The sequence below is a fragment of the Molossus molossus genome, unplaced genomic scaffold (genome assembly GCF_014108415.1).
Source record: "Molossus molossus isolate mMolMol1 unplaced genomic scaffold, mMolMol1.p scaffold_m16_p_10, whole genome shotgun sequence".
Classification (NCBI taxonomy): domain Eukaryota; kingdom Metazoa; phylum Chordata; class Mammalia; order Chiroptera; family Molossidae; genus Molossus; species Molossus molossus.
The window spans coordinates 82,379,338-82,402,379 of NW_023425345.1; the positions used below are offsets into that span (position 1 = coordinate 82,379,338).

The 23,042-nt window shown below is 36.3% G+C and overlaps 1 protein-coding gene and 1 pseudogene across 1 annotated transcript in view; both read right to left on the bottom strand.

Annotated features, from left to right (window-relative positions):
- RASSF9 (Ras association domain family member 9) overlaps positions 1-18,364 on the bottom strand; it is a 30,452-nt gene extending 12,088 nt beyond the window's left edge. Inside the window, exon 1 of the mRNA XM_036252130.1 lies at positions 18,140-18,364. Coding sequence (XP_036108023.1) covers positions 18,140-18,186 — 47 coding nt within the window. The 5' untranslated portion in view covers positions 18,187-18,364. The remainder of the gene's footprint in view (positions 1-18,139) is intronic.
- On the bottom strand, positions 3,001-5,436 carry LOC118623233 (annotated as a pseudogene).
- Positions 18,365-23,042: the final 4,678 nt, after the last annotated feature.

Here is a 23,042-nt window from a genome sequence, read left to right on the forward strand (position 1 = left end):
AGTGCCCTGGCTGGTGTGGCTCAGTTGGTTGGAGCATTGTCCTGTACACCAGAAGGTGGCGGTTCAATTCCCCGTCAGGGCACATACCCAGGTTCCAGCTTCCATACCGAGTCGGGTCTTGTGCGGGAGGCAACTGATCAATATTTTTTCTCTCTTTCTCTCTCCCTCCCCTCCTCTCTCTGAGATCAATTAAAAAAATCATTCAAGGCTCAAGATTGAGAATAAAGAAATTTGGGAGTATAAAATAAAATTAAAAATTAAAAAACATGTCAGTAAATAACACTTGGAGAGACTAACTCAACATGCAAGGTTCAGAAATGATGATTTGGAATGGGAGCAATAAAAAAGAAGAGTTGTATTTCTGTATATTCATCTCAGGTCCAAATCTGACAATACCTTGTAGAAATTCACAATTGTTTAAAATAAAAGCACATAATTCATTAAAGAATAAAGATGTTGTGAGAATAAAGAGAAAATTTACTAAATTAAGTTTTATGCCAATGGTTATGAATTATTATTTGAATGTACAAACCCACTATACCAATTTTGAAGTTTAAAATGTTGAGGATGCCATAAATAATCAGTTGAATATTAAAGGTTTAAATTACATGTCACAGCTATTTTGAACTAAAAGATCATACTTCCAAATTTAATAGCATCTTTCCCAATAATCAAAATGATCACAGTACAATTATAGTTAATTTAGCTAACAGATTACTTAGCTTCACCATTATTATGTAAGAGAAAATGAATATTTTGTGTAATATGACTGTGTGGCTTTGTAAGGTTTTGTAATAAGAGAAAGTAATGACCCAAACACAAACAGAATTTTAGAGACAAAATTGGTAAGGAGAAAAGCTTAAACATATGATTAAAAACAAAAATATTCTTTGTAAATCAACGGAATCCTTTCTAAGTTATTTATCCTCCAAATAAATTGTCCATTTTGAATTATGGTATATGAATTTTTATAAGTTGCTTTAATATTCTTCAGTGGAACTATAGTTTTAGCAAATGTGAATAAATGCTGAGAAGAAAATGATATGGAAGATAAGATGATCTTTCTGTTCAGGAATTTATCACACAACTAGGAGGGAGAAAAGATATACCTTAGACAGAGATTTTAAAAATTAAAGACAATGTAAAATATTTTTCAAAATCATGAGATACACTCTGTACAAATGTGCAATCAAATTTCAAAATATAGAAATAGGAACAGCAATAATGAAAGTTGAGCAATATTGGCCCTGGCTGGTTTGGCTCGGTGGTTAGAGGGTCGGCCTATGGAGCAAAAGGTCTTGGATTCAATTCCCAGTCAAGAGCATGTACCTAGGTTGCAGGTTTGATTCCTGGCCCTGGTTGGAGTCGTGCGGGAGGCAACCAATTGATGTGTCTCTCTCACATCAATGTTTCTCTCTCTCTCCCTCCCTCCTTTCCACTCTATCAACAACAACAACAAAAAAAGTTAAGTAATATTAAATAAATAATAAAAAGACATAGCCCTGGACAGTTTGGCTCAGCAGTTAGAGCATCAGCCCTCAGATCAACAGGTTGAGGGTTTGATTCCTGGCCAAGGACATACACCTGGATTGCAGGTTCAATCCCTGGGGTTGCGCAACCAACCAATGTCTCTCTCTCACATTGATATTGATGTTTCTCTTTTTCTCCCTCCCTCCTTCCCTTCCATTCTATCTAAAAATCAATAGAAAAATATCAAGTAAGGATCAACAACAAAAAAATACATAGAAGTTGACCTCAATGTCTTCAATTCATTCTCAATTCCCACAACCCTCTGCAGAATGTCAGATTAAGTTAAAGAGCCTCACGAGATTTAATTTGGGGCAGTATGCTGACTTGGATCTTGTCTGTAAGAAGACCCTTTGATATTGTGACTTACCATGATTATGTGTAGGCCTGGTAGTTAAAGAACAGGTACTTAAAAAATAATAAAGTGAGGAGAACAGTGGGGTGTGTGTGAAAGGATACATTGGATAATAAACAAGTACTGAGTGCTTAGTATGTACCAGACATTGATATACATATTAACTCATTTTATTTTTATCACAACCCTATTATATAGGTCCTATTGTCAAATCAATTTTACAGATTAGAAAACTGAAGAACAAGAGATTAAGTACTTGTTCAATACTACCCTCAGCTAATAAGTGAGGGGAAATAAGGATAACAAGGAAATAAAGAAAATAAGGATAATTTGGATAAATAAGAATTGAATCAAACCATTGATGAACTCTCTATCAAGTCTAGTAAAATAATCAACATATTTCATTGTTTTCTCTCTGAAAACGAGACAGCAAATTTGAGTCAGATATATAAACCTAGTAAGAAGACAAGCTTGTATGGTATCATAAGAAAAAATATACTTGATTACACTGTCAATACATACAGGATCATCTATCAATGCAATATTCAACGACTGACTTTCTTGAAAATCTGAAGGCTAGTCATTACACAGACTCCTAATTCTTTTACCTGTTTAAGAAGCAACTATAAAATTAACTTATATTTTCTTAGCAGATGATTGGATTAAATATTGGATTGCCCATTCAACTTATATTTTTAAAAGACTTAAAAAATTAGTTTAGATTCCAGAACGTATTTCTCATATCCAGGCTTGCTGCTTCTTTTTATATGGCCCATGAGCTAAGAATAGTTTTTACTTTTGATGCTTTTATAAAGTCAAAAGAATAATTCTTTTATAAAACATGAAAATGATATGGTTCAAATTTCATTGTCCATAAAGTTTTATTAAAACATGGCCATGCTCATCATTTACATATTTTCTATAACTGTTTTTATGCTGCAAAAACAAAACTTAGTAGTTGACAGATCTTATGGCTCATAAACCCTGAAATATTTGTCTGACCCTTTACAGAAAAAAGTTTGCTGAATCCCGGGTAAGCACAGTGAAAATGGTTGTTGTTCTGTTTTTGTTTTGTTTTTTCCAATGAAGCATTTTATTAGCATGTGTGTATTACATCCCTAGAAAAAGAACCCCAGGATTTTCCCTCCTGTATGTTTCCACCTTGCTTCTTCATGGTGCACGATGCCCGCCCACGTTGTCAGTACAATGAAACCAAACTGACCAATGGAAGCAGGTTGTTGTGTCATGTTTCTGGATCTTTGAGTTGCACATCAAATCTGGGGCTGATTACTCCACACTTGCTCAACCTGCTTGTGAAGTTTACAACAATTTTTCCAGCTTGGTGGTCATTAATAATTTCAAATTCGTCAAAGTAACCATGCTTCATCATCAGTTAGAAACCGGACGATGACTTCGGAACACGGCCTGATGGGAACCTGGCGTTTGCCTTTCTTTTCGGCATTGTAGCTGCTCTTCGGAGCCTCGGCCAGGCTCTTCGTGCGCACCCCTAGGGTGGGTTGGTTTACTCTAGGAATTATCGGAGCATTTGATGTGCTAATGTTACACCATAATATCCCAAGAGAAGGAAAAGAATTCTAGCATATAGCATTTCCTAAGCTTATTGGACCTTGGCATAGCATCTCACAAAATTCATGATTTACAGGAAACCTGTGCAGTGCACAAATTAAATGGTTTTCTTTACTATATGTCATGTTTCTCACAAGCCACCAGTATTAAATAAAAAAATTAAAATATTTGTCTTGTGTAACCAAAACATGATTCTATATAATTCCATAAAAGATGCTCATGGGTTATCGTATATAAAACATCCTAATTTTTGAAAGAATAGATGTTGCATAACAACCTAGGAGAAAGTGCAGGTGTTCTTTATGTTTCAGAGAATTGTTCATCAATGTATATTTTTGTCTAAGGCATGGAAAATAGTCCTATCAACTAGTTTTCACTAAACACAAACCATTAACATTTTATTAAAACGGTTTTCAAGTTGGAGCCTTTCAGAAAATTAAATATTCTATACACAACTGCAACAGTTAAAATTAATTAAAATTACCCTGAAAATTAAATTTTCATATATATGTATATAGACATACATATAGAAAAATTCACTATTATAAGCTCTATTAATGGCAGCTTAATTTTCTAGGAAGTAATAAGATATGCCAGTCACAGAGGACAAGAAAAACCCTAAACATTCCCTAACTGTAGGGTAGCTATAATACATAATTCCCATTAACAAAGAAAAGGGAAGGGAATGTGGAAAGAATGTGTATTGGAGAATACAGAGGGTTAAGCAAACTAAGCTCATAGTTCAAATTCTAGAAATTGACTATAATCAAAATGCAAATATTTAACATGTAGTCTTTGCCAGATGAAATGCTGAGAAAATATCTAATCTCATTGGAAATTTTAGCACTTACTTCCCAGTGTTACCTGTGCCTGGCAAATACCTCAAGTTCCCTTATTGACTTGTACTTTGTAGAGAAATATTTCATAACAACAAAACATAAGTATATTTATTAAAGGAAAGTTACCTAGCCTGAATATTTAGTTTAATGATGGCTGTAATTATGTCAACATTTAGTATTTGTTTTCCTTTTGGCAGCTAAATCCATAATTGATTTTAGTTCTTAGTGAAATATATTTCCTAATGATGGTGATTTTCAGCTTGTATCTGCCTGCGGCCACCTACTCTGCCCCCTCTAAATGCATTGTGAGGTATGCTGGTACATTTGAATGGCACTAGAAATAGGTAAGAATTTCAATTACCCAGTACAATAGCTGAACGCAGCAGATAAGCTTTTTTATTCCTGATTTTCATTTTCTGAACATACTTTGTAATAAACTGTAATAAAATGTGACCTCCAACTGGAAACTTATCCAAAATAACTAGCTCTTCACATTAGTCGTAAATAAATTACCTAAAGGGTAACAGTCAATTAATAACTTGTAGGAACAATAATCTACCAGGGCTTGTCATGTGATTTTGTTAAGGGAAAGGAGATATTTGAAAACATCATTGAGAAGAGAAAAACACCGGTTATCTATATCAAAAGTATCTTATGTTCACTTACCTTCTCAACGTTTTAAACTCTTTAATATGCTCTGAATTTCACTGCCTCTGCCTCCTGAAGGACTTTGCTTTATGATTTATCCCTTCTTAACCTCTTTTTATCTTTGACCTTTTCCTTTGGTCCTTCCTACTGTCCTGTCACATTGTAACAACCAGCATTTGATCACATATTCGGCTCAGTTATCTTTCTTTCACAAACACAAATAGCAACCCACAGTCACTTTCCCTAGTTCATCACTGTGCAGAAACAGCCACCCACCATAATAAAATGACTTCCACCCTCCCCCGCCCCCAACTGACACAATTCTTCTTAGGGTTATCAGCGATCTCTTAACTGCCAAACCCAACTGCCATTCTTGGCACTAATCTGACTTGACTTTTCTGTAACATTACGCATTGTGGCCTTTCTCTCCGATTCTTGCAGCAAACCTTTGCTTGACTTCTTAACTTCATTCTCCGTCATTCTTCCTTTACCTTTCTAGCTTCTCCTTTTCAGTTCTCGCAGGGGTCTTGCTGCCTCTGCACATTCAATAGATGTAGGTGTCATGCAGAAATGGCCACACATTCTTTCCAGCTAAACGGAGGCTGTTGTTTGATGAAAAAGCCTGGGATGTGGAGAGAGACCCAGTCCATGGCTCATGAAAGAAACCAGGTGAAACCAGCAGACAAACCACCCCAGTTTACCCATGAAGTCTTGACAAATAATAATAATTTTTTTTGTTTATCAACTACTGATTATCAGGATGTTTATTATGCAGTAAGTGATAACTGACATAATTGGCATCCTCCGGGTTTCCATGACTCATTTCTTATTTCACTATACATTTTAGGAGTGGCTGTAATATCGCCCACAACTTTGTCAACCAGCTGCATGAGGATAATTCTTAAATCCAATAATTTTGCCCTTGATTTCTAGACTCATATTCCCAACTTCCTTTTTGGCCCGTTTACTTGATAACTATATTTGTATAGCCCAAGGCACTTCAAATTTGACCCATCAAAACTAATTCATTGTCCAGTCCTCTCATATCCCAAACTATGCCATCTCTTGACATCCCATCTTACTGAATGTAAACATCCTGCCGCCCTTCTCTGAAACTTGAAAACTGGGAGTCTTCCTCGATTCTTCTCTCTCTCTCTCATCCCCAGTTCTATTCTTCTTCTTCCAAATATCTCAAATATGTGGCTTTATTTCTGTCACCACTACCACAACTCAGACACCTCTCAGTTCTACAGTAGATTGCTGTTAAGCTATTACACGTTATATTACACACTCTTGCCCACTTCCCATTCGTGTTCCAGAGTATTGCCAGACTTCCCTTTTAAACTGCAATCTAGCTGTGTACCTTCCTTGATTAAAACCTTTAAACAGGTTCCAAGTGCTTTATTTTTTATCTCTTTACCTGTCCCTCTCCATTTCACCCCATCTCCTCCCCTCCACACAGCCTCTCTCTCCTGCCTGCTCCTGGGGTTCCTTGAATGACCTGTTTTCTCCAACTCACAGCCAAGTACTCTGTAATATGCACACTCATCTAGCCATTCCTAGCTTCCTGCTGACATCTGACAGGTCTAACACAAGGGCAACCTGACTGTTAATTATATCACCCTATGGATTGCTAAACTGGATTGTATACAGCACATTTTGGTTTTCACTCTGGGCTTTTTAAAAAATTGACAGAGAGGGAGAGGGAGAGAGAGATACAAACATCAATGAGAGAGAACATTGGCCACCTCCTGCATGCCCCCCACTGGGGATTGGGCCCACAACCTGGGCATGTGTCCTGACCAAGAATCGAATCGGCGACCTCTTGGTGCATGGGTCAACCCTCAACCACTGAGCCACACCAGTTGGGCTTCACTCTGGGTTTTTCTATAACCTGTTTCCTTGGCCTGAAACACCCTTCTTTCTCCTTATCCATTGGACTAACTCTTTCTCTACTTCAAATATTGCTTCCTCTAGAAAAATTTCCTTACCTTCTCTGAATAACCCAACTTCCCCCACCCAAGATGGCAATGGGTTTCCGTTCTTGATGCTTCGACAGAACTCAGTGCCATTCAGTAATGACATATCTACCTTTATTTTCTGATACTTTTTCAGTCAGGTCCTAGACTGAGTCTTTCACTTTTGAAGTCTAGGTGCCTAACACAGAAAATGTTATAAATGTTTGTTTTATTTTTTGGAGTAGGGGTGGGGGGAGGTGGGGTTACAATTGGTGTGGGAGATAAATGAAGAGAATTTCTCAGTCAGTTAGGGCCTGGTAGTTACAGCTGTCTGAATACCTGTTTGTGTAAATACAGTTTTGTTGGAATATAGTCATGCACATTTAATTATGTGTTGTCTACAAGTGTTTTCACATGATGTTGGTAGAGCTGAGTAGTTGAGGAGGTACTATTATGGCTCGAAAAACCTGAAATATTTATTATGTGGCCTTTTACACAAAAAAAGGAGCCAACTCCTGACCTTGATGACTTACCTGAACCCCCCCCCAAAAAAAAATAATAAAAAAAATCTAGATTTGTATTTATTTAAACATTCTTTGAACTCCAGTATCTACACAGTGATTCCGTGTCTGATTCTCCAGGAGATAAAAAGGTAATAATAGCATGGTCCTTCAACAGAAGAAATTTACAAACCCATGGAAGTGATGTCATGTTCAGAAGTAATTTCAACCAAAGCTAACGACTAAAGGATCACTAAAGGGATGGCTGCTAAATGCTTCATGGAAACTGGGTGGGTTAAACACAGAATTCGCCAGCTTGAAGGCCCTGACTGGGAAACCAGTGCATTTTGCCTGTAAGGCCTTGTTCCAGGTGCAGTGTGTTGCACATTAATCTGGCCCATATGGTGTCAGGAGGTATCATAGTAGGTTGGATGAAAGGCTGCTTTCACAGTCCCATCTCAGGTGCAGTGCGTCCAAGCACCAGGTGTTTGGAGGCGGAAGATTTGGAAACATTCAAATAACAACTAGAATTTTTTCACACTTCACCCTGATGTTCTTCCCTCCCCAAATTACCCCTGGCCATTTTTTTTTTTTGTTCTTTACGATGACACACTATTTTCCCGGTTACTCAGACCCAAAATTGTAGTTACCACTGACTTTCTTTCCATCCTGATACTTTCTACCGCCCCGTCATTTTAATTTTGAATTCCTATAAATGCTGTCTCCACAGTAACTCCTAATAGTAACCGCTTTCTAAAATTTCTTGTTTCAACAGTATTTGAAACAACAAATTGTTTGTTTATTGTCTGCCTGTCTACCACTGCACTATTACATTCAATGAGAGGAGAGACCTTGACTGTCTTTCTCATTATTTCATCCTCAGTGCCTAGAAAAATATATGGCACATATTAGGAGGTAAGTAAATGTTTGTTGTCGAATACCTAAATTTTATTATGATACTTTAAAATGTCTGCCTTGCATTTTAATTACTTATGTGTGTCTGTGTGCCCACTAATCAGTCAATTCTTTAAAAGTATGATCCATATATGATTCATTTTTAGTCTCTCATAATGTCTGCCAATACATGGGGTTCATTTAATATTTTTAGAATTTTAAAAAGGATCAAATAACCATCATGTTGTGTTGCAACAAGCCAAATATATACCAGTAGATGCCAAATGCTTTGTTTTCGGGTGCTAAGATAGATAAGAGAGCAATACAGAAGTATGCCCTGACTTCATCGAGTATTACATAACACGAGCTGCCATTTTACTTAGTCCTCTAAACTGGGATTACAGCTAGTTCTCTTAACCAAAAAGGAAAACCAGTGAAAATAATCAACATTTAAAAAAAAAAGTGACTTGTTCCAAGTCTCATGCCTATTATTAATAGGCCTAGGAAGAAGTTCTTTGACTTGCAATATTAGAGCAGACAAGTAGGTAGTCAAGAAACAAAAGTGAATACCTTGTGGCCTCGCTGTAAAGTGCCTAACTGCCTGTACTAGTAAAACGGATGGGATCTCAAAGGCCCACTATAGCTTTATATATGCGTTTTCTAATGGTGTAAAGCCCTTTTCTTCATATGAGGTAATAGTTGTGTCTCTCCGATGGGAACAGCTGCGGTTTTTAATAGCAACTCTCAGAGCTCCCAGGCAAATGTAAAGTCTTATGTGCAGAGCTAAAAATAAGTATCCTCAAACTCTGCTATGAAAGACTGTGATCTCCCCAAAGTAATCCCCTGCTACCTGATTGCAAGTACTCTTCGTTAACCATACTGCAGGGAATTCCAGAAAGACTGAAAAAGGTCAGAGCAAATAAGGGGCATTAGAGTCACTAAAGGTACTTGAGGTTACTATCAATGTCCTACTCACTGGGTGAGAATACAAGCACCCACTGTGCAGTATACCAATAAGCCCCAGACACAAAACTCTTATCATTTGCTGAAGTTAGACTATTATCTTAATTAATGGAATTAAAAAGATCCACAAAATAGTAGAATAACTCAATTCTGTGAACTGATACACTGACCAATTTAATATGATTATTGGAATGAATAACAGGTAACTATAGTTGACTGTAAGTCCAATACTGTTTGTTGTAAACACACCTTTAACATTTTTCTATACACTTCCTCAGTTGTAAATTGTTATTTTCTACCAACCTAACCAAGATTAGGGATCATCACTACACTCACCATATTTCTGCCTGCTTTCCGATTCTTCTCTTTTGATTATCCTATCTGAGTCAGTCTTAGCTTTGTGTGATTCAGCCCCCTCCCACATCATTTTATACATCTTATTGTGTTCTCTTCTCTTGTCCAAGCCTGTCACCTAACTGTGGGAGTTTAATAAATGCTAATTATGATAATGCTTCTTTTATTTTCCTTTACCTCCATTTACTTCTCTCTTCTATACCTCTACTTAGAGTTAATCAAAAACATTTATTGAATACCTACTCTACAGAGAAACAGACTTCTTCAACTCCAAGATATTATGCTCTCATTTTATTAACTGTATGATAAAGCTTGTGCTTTTATCTACCCTGTCAAAGATAGTTTCCCATGAGAAAATGATTTAAAAATAAGTTCATGCATGAGATATTGAACTAAAATGCTGTTTTCTCAATTAGCAATTTAATCCCTTGGGAATGGAGTTGTGTCTTTGCATGTCTGGTACAATACCAAGTCCAGAGTTTACCAGTCCTGAAGAAATAAAATAAAAAGATAACTTCTCATAACATTCATATAGTTGTATTTCTAAACTTAAAATTATTGTTAGCATGTAGTAAACATAATAATTCTTAGATATTATAATTTATAAACTAATCACATCTGATTATAAGTAGAAATAAACACATTTCACTTTTACCATAATGCTACCTTTCATGGTAGAGGTTATGCTGCAATGAATCATGTTTTAGGTGAAATGAAATCACACACACACATTTTTTCTTCCTGTAATTCTGTTTTCTAAAGTTATCCCGAAAAGGTAAACAAGCAAGGCAAGAGAATTAAACTGTAATCTGCAGAGGGTATTTTAGAATTATAGAAGTGTAGACATTAAAAGGACCTTAAATATTTAATCTCTCATTTCATTAAAGGTAAGATTAAAATATTTAAATTATGCATCCCTTCTTTTTATCAAAACTTCACAAAGACACCTAAGGGAATATCCCTTAAACTATGCTGTGCTATGCATTGCAAAGTCATTAACGGTCTCACAATTTGGCTCAAAAAAAGTGAACACTAAACCTAAAAGATGTCAGAATTAATATATTTCATCCAGATTCAAAGATAGTTTTGTATAACATTTATAGATTCATTTATAATTGTATTTACTAATTAATAATATACTTCTTTATTTAAGAGGATCAGAGAGCAATGGTAATACAGAAGTTCTAGTGAGTCAAGGTTGAGATTTTGAAACCCCAAATATCACATCACATATAAGTATTAAGAACTTAGATGTACTTCAGAGTACTTTTAATCCAAAGAGCTGAACAAGGGGTAAATATTTATTGAGATTTTATTACATCCTAGCATTGCATTGACTTTAATATAGAATCAGATTTCTTGACGGTTAAGGATTAAGTCTCCTTTAGAGATGCCAAAATTTAGTCCTAAATAGGCCATACACTGTAATGGTTACAAGCATGGATTTGAATCCTGTCTGCCACTTAACTGTTGCACTCCTCTGTGTCTTAATTGCCTCAAATGTAGAATCAGCAAAAATAATAGTACCTTCTTCACAGCATTCTTTTAAGTATTATGTGAATTACTTAAAGCAGTGCTTGGCACATTGTGTTATCAAAAGTATTAGCAGGGGTGGATTTACCATGAAGTAATGAAACTTGAGCATAAGGGCTGCCTTATTTTCATCTTCCAAGCCCCCAGAATGACCTTAGCAATATTTTTATTCACAACTGTGTATTCTTTTACTTAAAGAGCACCCCCTCTCATGATCAAACTTGGGTTTACCTTTGCATATGGTTGCTGTATTAGGAAGATTCAGTATTTGCCACAGGGCATACAACTAGCAATGACAATCTGAGGTCTGACTTAAGGTCTATGTAAATAAAGAGCTGGAATACTTAACCAAGATATTTTCCTGTCTATTTTTAACATTTCCCCTTTGTTTCATAACTGTAATTATCATATACAAAGAGCACAAATCCTCCTTCCACGTGAGGAAACAAATGTTTCCCCATCATATCCCCTCTTATCTCTACAGGAAGAGAAAAGGCTCACATTCAGCAGTGGGGTGTGTGGTAGCCACCCACCATGTCCGCCAAACCTCACTCATATGCCCTTGACTGTGTTCGAGGAGCATGGACTTAAGTAAGAGCATCCCTGCTGAAGAATGTGTTACCTCTGCCCGTTTTCTACCAAAAGCCCAGCAAAGTATTTTATGGCATTTTTGTCAGATATGGGCCTTCACCATTTGACAGAAAGGAGAAGCTGAGCCTAGAATCAGAGATAAAAAGAGGTCAAACTTGAATTTCAGGATTCTTTTTGTATTTGTTGTTAATCCTCACCCCAGGATATTTTTCCACTGATTTTTAGATAGAGTGGAAGGGAGGGAGAGAGAGAGAACCATGGATCCCAGAGACACATCAATTGGTTTTTTCCCCACAGGACCCCCTTTGGTCTACGGGCCAATGCTCTAACCACTGAGCAAAACTGGCCAGGGCTCAGGATTTATTTTTTAAGTTACCCAAGCATCAAACATACTGATCTGTTACTGTGGTCCAAGTACTGTATAGGGATCAGCTGCATTTGGATAGTGTATTTTGAATCCATTTATTCAGTTAATAAATATTTATTGAGCACCTACTCACTAGTTACCTAGAAAGGAACAAGATAAAGTCTCTGCTCTCACTAAGCCTATAGTCAATGAGAATTTTATAGCTATCTTAAATTATTTAGAAAAAACAGAGGGTTGTATAGACTGCAGATATAAACCTTGCAGGATAATTTTCTTTTGTTTGTTATCATATTTAATTCTCATTGATTATTCTTATCCTTAAAATATCTTGCCAGTGCTAAGCACCTTCCCAAGGCTCTACTCAATTCACATAAAGTAATAACTTTACCCTTGGGTGACCATTCACATTAGTAATTGTTTTACATTATAATCAACAAATAGGCAAAATTCCTCTAGAAAGTGTAGTATTACAACAGCCTCCACTGGAATGGAATCAAAATCTCTTTTAGCTCTGACCAGTGTGGTTCAGTGGTTAGAGCATCGATTGCTGATCAAAAGCATGTACCTAGGTTGCAGGTTCGATTCCTAGCCCTGGTCGGGGCACATGCAGGAGGCAACCAATCGATGTGACTCTCTCACATAGATGTTTGTTTCTCTCCCTCCCTCACTCCCTCCCTTTCACTCTCTTGAAAAAAAAAGTCTATTTCAAATAACTGAATTTAAGAAATCAATGTTATATGTGTTGTGTGTATTTGGCCAAAATGATGGAAGAAGAGGAGGACTTCCATCCTGGTAACAGCTACTCCCTACATTCCATCCAAAAGCCCACCCACAGGCCTGTGGACTGCAGAGTAGTGTCTTAGGTCAAGGACACCAAAGTTCTGAGGCATCAAAGGCAGCAGGAGTGGGGCACCCTGCTTGGGTGGAGGGGGCAGGATGCCAATAAAAGGTTCAGAGATCATTGAAGAAAAAAAGAGGATGCCTTTAAAAGCTCCTAAGGAAATATACATTAAAAAACATTAGAACACAGATGTGCACTGAACTTTCGCCTTTCATGTGTACAGGATGCAGATATGTTGCATCGCTTTAGAAAACTAATATGCTAGAGACAAAGAGATTTCTTTCCAAGAACTGGTATCCACATGCACCTGAAAGAGGTAAACTAATACCCTCACTTCAACTTCCTTCCCCCTTCATAACTAAAATAAAAAGCAAGCCACGTTTTAATGATTTACTTAAAGCTACTATCAAATCTCCTAGAACTGCCTACCAATCCAAACTTTAAATTACATGGTCAAGCTAGTAAAGACATTATGTAAATAAAATTTTTAACCAGCTACAAACTTTTTAAAACTTTTTGTTTCAAAAACATCCATATAAGAACTTTATACCTTATCATTTCAGTAATTAGTAGAGGGCTGAGTAACACATCTTATGTAGTAGATTTGAAGTTGGCTTATATAGTGGTTTGAGTAACAATTCGAGTTTTAACCTAGAGCTCAATTTCACCACTGCTACTGTTCTCAGGAGATTTTTGCCAGGATACAGCATTCCATTCATTGTTCCTCATGGGCTGTTTGCTGCCAACTAGTAACTACTTAAGTTACCAGGTATCCTTAAGGGAAATCTCTTTCAGGAACTCCTGGGAACCAAGAAGATGCTCATACTCAAATGTCTGACATTTCTCAATCCAGTTTTGGGAACGTTTTAAATATTTATTGAAAGTCAGACAAAACATGACATCATAATTTCCCATCCTGCAGAATCCATAAATTGCCATGCTTCTCATTACAAAGGGAAAATATCCACCTTGCCCGCAAAATTTAATTCTCCTAACCACAAAACTTAATTCTTCCTTCTGATGAAGCATTCATGGAATGATATACTCATGGGAGCTATATAAAGCACCTGGTTTTAAAAGCTTGGCCAGATATGCTCTAGTTGATTCAAAAGCAAACGTTAATGCAAATTTTATGTATCAAGTACAAACAATAGAGCTGTAATTTTATTTCTAATATACTTATTACAACTACATTTTTTGGAGACTTTTAATTTCAAGTTGAGATTATGACAATGTTTCTTATCACCTGTGATAGACATACATCCATAGGTATAGGAAAAACTAAAGAAAAGTCAAGAGTGGACTAAATATTACTTAACAATAATTATAAAGGCCATACTAACCAGATTAGATCCTTTCATAATCACTGTTAATTTTCTTTTACAGATCCTCTAAATATTCTATTTTAAATTTCCAACAAATATATGGGATGCTGCTTTACTATGACAAATTTCTGCTTCTAGCAAGGTTTGGTAAAAAGTCCAACCAATTCTCTGACCTCAGATTTTATTAATTAAAACCCCAAGGAGTCATAACTCTCAACCAAGTATCCCTAAAAGCTTGATAGTGATGTTCTATTTCTCTGAACTTTTAAAAAAGTTGCTGGTTGCTATTACTATTAGTTTTTAAAATAGTCACTATCCCGAAAATAGAATTTTATGTAAAGATGATCAGGATCACAAATGGAACCTATGTGAATATCTGAATATGTTAATAAATGAAATCCATTTGAACATCCATATAGATACCAGTGAAGTTAGGTTTCATTATTTACTACTTTGGTTTTTATATGAGAAACAATATCTATCTAGAGACTTTTAGAAAACATTTTGAGAATCTTCATCAGTCTTTAGGATTCAGTCACAGAATATCCTATTCTGGAACCAAAGTTCACAATCCATCTTCTGAGGTTAAAAGCTCTCCTGAAAACTACTCTTCTTATTAAATACTACTATAGTTAGAAAAATGTAAAAGATTAATTCTGATTGTAAACATGAAGAATTTTAGATTGGCTCCATTTCTTTTATTGTATGAACCTTAGAAATGAAAAGCATAAAAAGTTTGCATGCCAAAATATAATCATTTTCATGACCATACATTATTCTCAAAAATCCTGAAGCTTGTGTCCCAAATTTTTGAATTAAATACTTTTTAAAATTTAGAAAACATGATCTGGCAGGGTAGGATTAACTTGGTGTCCAAATCCATATAATTATTTGTCTATCTCCCTGGGATTTTAATGATATCATACACCATCCAATTCCTTATAAAATATTCCCTTTTTTATAAAACCAGCTGCATCAGATGATGAACAGAGAATAAAATAATTAGTATGTTTTAGTTTGAGTACAGATTATAATTTTCGTTTACAGAATTATAGACAACTCTATTACAGGTCTATCACATGGCAGGCACTGCTGTGGTCGTGAGAAGACAATGTTCACTAGACATATACGGCCCTGTCCCTCCAAGATTACAGTTTGTGTCTTTTAAAAGTTTTTATGCCTCATACTTTGAAGTTTCATTTGTGTTCCATTGGTATCTAATACTCTTAACTATTTATGTATTATGAAAATATTTACAGAACTATCTTAGGAAGTTCAATCTTGGATAATTAAATATCACTCTAAGAGTGAACAAAAATGAAAAAAAAAAAACAAAACAGACTAGGTTGCAGAAAGGTTTAATATACAAACTTTCTCAAAATAGTATGATCGCACATTCCCAATATTCCTTCTAGTAATCTGCCCTTTTCCCCTGCCTACAAAGATACAATTATGTTCATGTGGTTCTTTTAGTTGTATAAATTATATATCATGAAGTATATAAATATATGACCCTAATTCTTCCTTTACATTCTACAGGGAATTTTATAGTGTTAAGGAATGAATTTACTGTTATCAGTTGACTGTTTTATCATCAATCACATTTTCTACGAAAGGATAGAAACTTTTCATTTAAGGAAAGATATTTGGTTTCTCTATGTACTATGTACTAGTAGGATTATTTAAATCATTATAGATCCTGGTAAAAGAAATGGATAAACTTAATTAGGTCACTAAGTTTCACATGTGGTTTCACCTTTTAGAAGGTGGAAAAATAAAACAGAAGAAAACCTCTTCAATAGCAATACTAAACACTGAAAAAGTAAATATGCATTAATTCTATTTCAATACACTACATCGCTTATTTACTACTTAGTTTGAAATACCCATACATATTCTTACCTACTCAACTACCACTGTGGCTTAAATGTTTCTTAAGGGTTAGAAAAACACAAATCTGTAAACAGACGCTCTCAATTATAAGAGGAACTTGCGTCCTCACTGTTACCATCTTGGCCAAATCATGTCCATAATAAAGCAATAAAGCATCACCTTTGGGAACACATTTTCTCAGAAAATTGAATGCTATGAAACTTCTCACTTTATATTGTTCTTTCCTTACTGCACATTCTGATACTTTTTCATAGAAAATGTCCTACTAAACAATGTTTCTATACTTACCTCTTTGAACGAAAACTAGTTTTGTGGGCAGAGTAGATGGTGCAGCTGCACATTTGAGGTGATGAACGTGGACATGTACTCCCCCAAGGGGACTCACAGGGGCGCACGCTGAGGCGTACTGCTCTGTTATTTGGCATACCGATGACAGAGTTCTTGAATTTATAATAAAAAAGCAAAAGACAAACACTCGCGCGTTCCCGCAACAATCCTAAACTACCCAGGAAGTATTCAAAAAGATCAGTATGCTGGAAATATAATTTATCTTATAAAACCACGAACACTCCCAAAGAAATTTTTATATATGGTTGACAGCATTTAGAAAAACATACTCATTTAAAAAGTAGTAAAGATTTTCTTTTGAAAAGGGAAGTATTCTGGAATATTTGTAATGTACTAAGATACAAACCTATTTTTGATAACCATCACTAACATATTTTTAATGATACGCAAACACATATCTTTATTTGAACATATATTTTTATCAATTATTAGAAATACCATCTTTGTGGTATATCACGTTAATAGAAGGAAAACTGGTTTAGAAAATTTTATAGTATAAATGATTGCTGTTTTAGTTTCTTAAGCAAACTTAGTAAACTAAATCATGAATACAGTACATTTGGACTGAGTTAAAAACAGAATCTTTCAAGTAGACATTCATGCACAAATTAAACTGTGGCCATTTTCTTCAAAGTTGTATCACTCTATATTGTTATGGAAACACTTTAAAATAATTGTATCATTTCCTACCATCTAATTGAATGCTTTTAAATTTACACTAAATGAATTACAAGTACAAACAGGCATGATTGAGAGAAGAGTTGTGGAAAAGACTTTCTGCCAAAATAAATATATTAAAAAGTAAAGCAGAGGTATAAAATTATCCTCACATTTTTGGCATAGACATGTAATATTAGAAGTGCTAATAAAATATTTAATAGGACTGAAACACACATCATGGCTCAAAATAATATCTATCTGTAAGAGAGAGAAAGAAGAAAAATATATTTATTTATACTATGGGCATTGCAGGCTTGAAAGAGCAAAGGAAATCAAATCAAAGTAAAATATGATAATAAGGATTAAGGAGGACAGCTCTTTGAATCCTCCTTTTGGTGCCTAAAACCACCTTGAGTTCTCAAAGATTTTCGAAAGGATCCTTTCATGAAAAGTTTCTCTACAGAGTATTTTCACTTTAGGAACTTTCCAAGTTTCAAGATTGCTCTACACCAAGGGGAGCCAAAGCATTGTTGCAGGATTGTATCAGCAGCAGTGTTTTTCTTTCTAATTAGTGGGTAATCGATTTTACTTACAGATCTCCACCAACATTTTAACTCTTCCGATAACACACCAAAATTCTGTCTGAAGCACAATGAAACGTGCCAGCCCACGGCTCTCAAACACGTAAGGCAGCACAAAGAGAGATTTGGGTGATGTTAGTTGTGGTACAATGACTGGACTAAGGGGGAAAAATGAGTTAAAATAGTAATTATTTTCAGCGATCCCTGCCCTGGTCACTGCAGCCATTGTTACTAGAACAATATCCTCACCGGTTAAGTATAAAAATACAAGATCTAACTCCCTTTGTCCCCAAAGAACAATTTTCACCAGTATCAAACCGCAGTAAAAGACATACTTTCACACAAACTCCCGAGCACACACGCGCTGGACTTTACCTGTTTTTATGCCGAGTCTTCAGCAAGTTTCTTCCGAAGGGAGCCATGGTCGCCAGGGGCAACTGCACAGCGAGGACCTTATCTCGCAGTTATCTGAGGGCGGGTAGGGGGTGTCTGGATCCCTCCCGGGAGGGGAGGACTGGAAGCTTCCTCCTCACCTCCTCGGAGGTTCCTGGCTTCAGCTCATTAGCAGCAGGCAGAGAGGGTTACTGAAGTTGTGCAACTTGCTGCTTAACTTTGAACTGCGGGGTTGTTGTGGCTGCTGCACCTTTGGAGACCTGCCCAGCTTCAGCCTCGAAGAAAGCATTTGGAAGCAGGAAAAGAAAAAAAAAAAAAGAGAGAGAGGAAGGGAGGGAGACTCTATTGTGTTCTGTACTCACTTGCAGACTTGCTAAACTTTAAGAACTGCCAACCCCACGGGCATGTTAACACCCATGGAATGGGAATTTCACTCGATTTGGAAAACCCCCGACCTTCTTTCCACACCCAACCACACAAGGTGAACTAAACATTCATAAAAGGATTCAAAGGAACCTACCTCCCAGCAGCTCCAGTCTGTGAAAATAATCTGATCGTGGCAAACTGGAGTGAAGGCCCAGAACTTTTTGCTTCCAGATTCCACTCAAAAAGCCCCTGCCCGTGGTGTCAGTGCATAAAATATGCGGAGGGGGAGCGAAGCTGGGGACGGACGACTCCAGGTGGTCAGACTGCCTGGGAAGCTTAGTTCCCGAGTTCAAGGCCCGAAGAGCTTCCCCCAACTCCATTCCTCCACACTCTTCAAATTCATCTTCCAAAAGGTCAAGGACCAAAGGGCTTCTGATCACAACATTGGCCTAGGAACCGATCGGGGTTTGGGGTCCGACTTCTGAGGCATTTACTCCGGCTCCTGCCCGATCTGGGGCATTTACTGGGCCTTTGGGGCGTGGGAGTGTGAAGGAAGAGCCAACTGTATTTGTTCCCGCCCCTCACTCAACTAGTAAAGTGACTGTACGTGCCTGCAGGACTTTACGGAACGCGAGGGGTGCAGTGGAGGTCGAGGGGTGAACAGGACTCACCGGGTCCCACGCGAGCTCGAACCCGCGACCGGGCAGCCGGGGCAGAGCTGGACGAGGGCTTGCGGGTGCGGGCAGCCGGTGCACGCCCACTGAGCTCCCCTGCGCCTCCATGCCATGGGGAAGCGCAGTAAGGGGGCGATGTCCTGCAGAGTTTTCCCAGGACATTTTTTCTAGGATTTCGCCCCCCTAATTCCTCTCCCTCCTGCCCCTCCTTCTCCCTACGCAACGCTTCTAATAGTTGGTTTCCGCTGCCAAGAGAGACAGAGAACAGAAGTAAAAGGACTGGGGGTTCACTCTGAATGACACTTCGGGCTAGTGGGTCTCTGAGAACAGGAATTGGTCAACTTTTCTTTGGGAGCCCTACCTCCACTCCCAACAATATCAAACAACAACGAAAGGTGATCTCAAAAGTTACTATTCTGTTATAGGCACTGATTTATTCAGGGTTCTACAGAGCTAAAAAAAAATAATAATTTTCCAATATCATAATTCTTCTCTAGTCCTCTATATTGTACATTTCTATATCTATGTATACATATATGTAATTTATATATTTAAAATTTGTTATTTATTGTTTATAATTGTACTTATTGTATATAAGCCATATATATACATATATGCTTGTGTGTGTGTGTATATATATGTATACTGTTACAAATTAGAAAACATTACAATAGTCAATGTTTTAATTCAATTACCTTTTTCTAGTCCTGGAAGGTAGGATAATTTAAAACAACTTACCCATGTTTTAAATGATCTATGGTAATAGTACCAAAGAAAACCTTTAAAACACCAAAGGTAGTAATGACATATTTTGTTTTACATGCTTATATTTACACATATATTTGTTGAAGGACCAGAGGGCTTCTTATCACAGCATTGGCATAGGAAACAGAGGGGTTCCTACATCATACACATACACACACACACACACACACATATTACATGTACATATATATGTATGTATATGTATAACATATATAAATATATATAATCACATACACACTTTGCATGTGACATAAATAACATAATCTTGGGTATACATAAGTTTTAGTTCTTAATTTTATTTTGAAATCACATCACAAAAAATGATTTAAACTATTACGAAAGATAACCCAGTTATTCTAAATTGTTCTAAACTTAATCCCCTAAAGCTATACTGTTTAGTTATTAATATAATGTGTGCAATTTTGCAAAGAATTTTGCATTTACAAATATCCTGTTTCCTGTAGTTTCGGTTCTCCACCCTTATTAAGATTATTTGTATATATAGTTTTCATATAAAACATTTTTCAATAAAGGGGTTTTAATGGAACAAAAGGAAACAACATTACATCTTTATTACTATAATCTTACGTTGAGTTTCAGGTTAGCACACATAAGTCTCATTTATGATGTTGTTATTCCTCACATAAAATACTCTATTAATACTGTTCATGACAAGCTCTTTGATATAAAAGAATTGAAGCACAGGGTTAATGTACCTCAGATATTAACAGCTAAAGGATTCACAACAGGGGCACTAATATATAAGTAGAAAAATAACAATTTAAAAATTTTAAAAACATGTTTTTAAAAAATCAACTTTACTAGTAATTAGATATTGTATAGGTAAATTGAAATGAGATTTCATTTTGTATCTATCAAATTGCCTGACTTTTAAAATGATGATGCTCAACTTTGTCAGTATGATGGTCAGAGTACACTACTCTACATGAGTAGTACAGATCGACAAATCCTTAATAGACATGCATTGGCTATGTACATCAATAACCTTCAACATATTTAAACTCCGTATCCAAGTTTATCCTCATAAGACTTTTTTCCAAGGAAATAATCAGAGTTTCATAAAGAGGCTTATGTTTATTAATATTCATTTGGGAACAAAATAAAATATTGCATACAAGGAGTTGACACAAAGTGTTAGACAAAGTACCATTTTTTTAAAGCAGGAAAGATAGGAACAGAGTAGTATAATAAATAATCTCAACTTAAAAATACGGCAAACTAATGACTGCATGTCTTTTCAACGAGATCCTGGAGCATTGTGTGACTAGTTCCTCCCTAATACTCTTCACTTCTCTGAAAGAAGGCTTTTTTTTTATTATTATTATTTTTTAAATTGATTTTTTTAGAGAGATTGGAAGGGAGAGAGAGAGAGGAATACCCATGTGAGAGAGCTACATCACTCTGCTACCTCCTGCACGCTCCCTGCTGGGGACCGAGCTCAAAATTCAGTCTGTGCCCTGCCTGGGAATGAAACCAGGACCTTTCAGTCCATTGGAGGATGCTCAGTCCACTGAGCCACACTGGCCAGGCAAGAAGGCATTTTTTAAAACTTACTTTGTTACTGGTGAGGTCCATACTCTGAAAAATTAGATGTTAAATTGAAAAATAAAAGAGTGAGTTGCCAATTATTTATTTATTTTTTGTGTGTGTGGTATGTGCCCCTAGTGGGAACCGAACCCAGAACTCTCTGGTCCACAGGCCAACACTCAACCGCTGAGCCAAACTGGCCAGGGCGCCAATTATTTTTTGTTGAGGGATGATACAAATGATTTTTGTCTAATAGAAAGATGACTCAAAAGCTTATGGTTTGATTGCCCTATAGGACATCACCATTTTTTTTTTAATCAAACTTAATTTTATTTCAGTATTCTTTTTTAAATTTAGTAATTATAGATGGTAGTGTTTCCTATCCTCTTTTAGACCAGCTGTATATTTCTGCTGGGTCCCTCATTAATAAAGTCAATCTTTGATACTTATCTACTATATATTTGTAGGAGATTTATACATTTCACAGTTTTGAAAATTATACTTTTAAAAACTCAAAATGCATCACTTCCTTTTTGAACCAATAGGAAATCTTTATAGAAGATTCTGTAGTCTTTACCTTTCTTAAAACATAAAATGTGTAAAATAAGTTTTGATGGTTGAACATTGTCAAGTGTCCTTTTGCTCATCTGTGAGTATTAAACTCAACCAAAAGAGATAGAAAAGGTGTATTTCCGTATTTATTTAAATTAACATGAAAAATCAACATGGAAATAGTACTATTACACTTGATAATAAAAAAAAGTGAATGACTATTTTTCTCAGTCAAATTAATATTATTTAATCTGTGCTTGAGTTGATCTCAAAAGCTAAACAGTGTTAAAACATGTATTCTGATAGAAAACCCTGGGTTTTTTTTTGGGGGGGGGGGGGCTCTGCTTTATTTAGAACAACAAAAAGAACATTTTAGAGAATAGGAACCATACATTGCACAACAAAGTAAAGCTGTAAAATCTCAAGGTCAGGAAATGTTTTTATTTAGACCACCAAAAATAAAGCTTTACAGAAAAGAAATTGTAACAAGCAAATGTATTGCTGCAACTTTTCTTTTGGCTTCAATATCAGTTCCCTCTAAAATATTCTGGGACTACTTTGCAGTTTCCAAGGAAAACTAAAATTTGTTAGACAGAGTTGCTCAGCATCATCATAAGAATAAAAACAGTTTGCAAACCAATTTTGCTAGTAGTAACAAGTCACGTAAAAATGTGGTTATTGCTAACAACTTCAACATGTACTGAAACAGCCCAAATTACACACATTTTCAGAAACGCTTCACTAGGAACATAGGTGCTCTTTCCCCCGGTCCCAGATGACTTGCACAGTGGCTAGGGTCAGATGCTGAAGGCTGTTCAGGCACCAAGGAAGTCCTCCTTAATAACTACAGTATGTAACAACTCAATTCACTGGGCCCGCCTCTGCTAGAGACCCCTGGGGAAGACATGGAATCCACCCCCACCCGGTTCTCCACTGGGGTCCTAGAGTGCAAAGCTAGACTGAGAAGCTGTTGTTCCAGA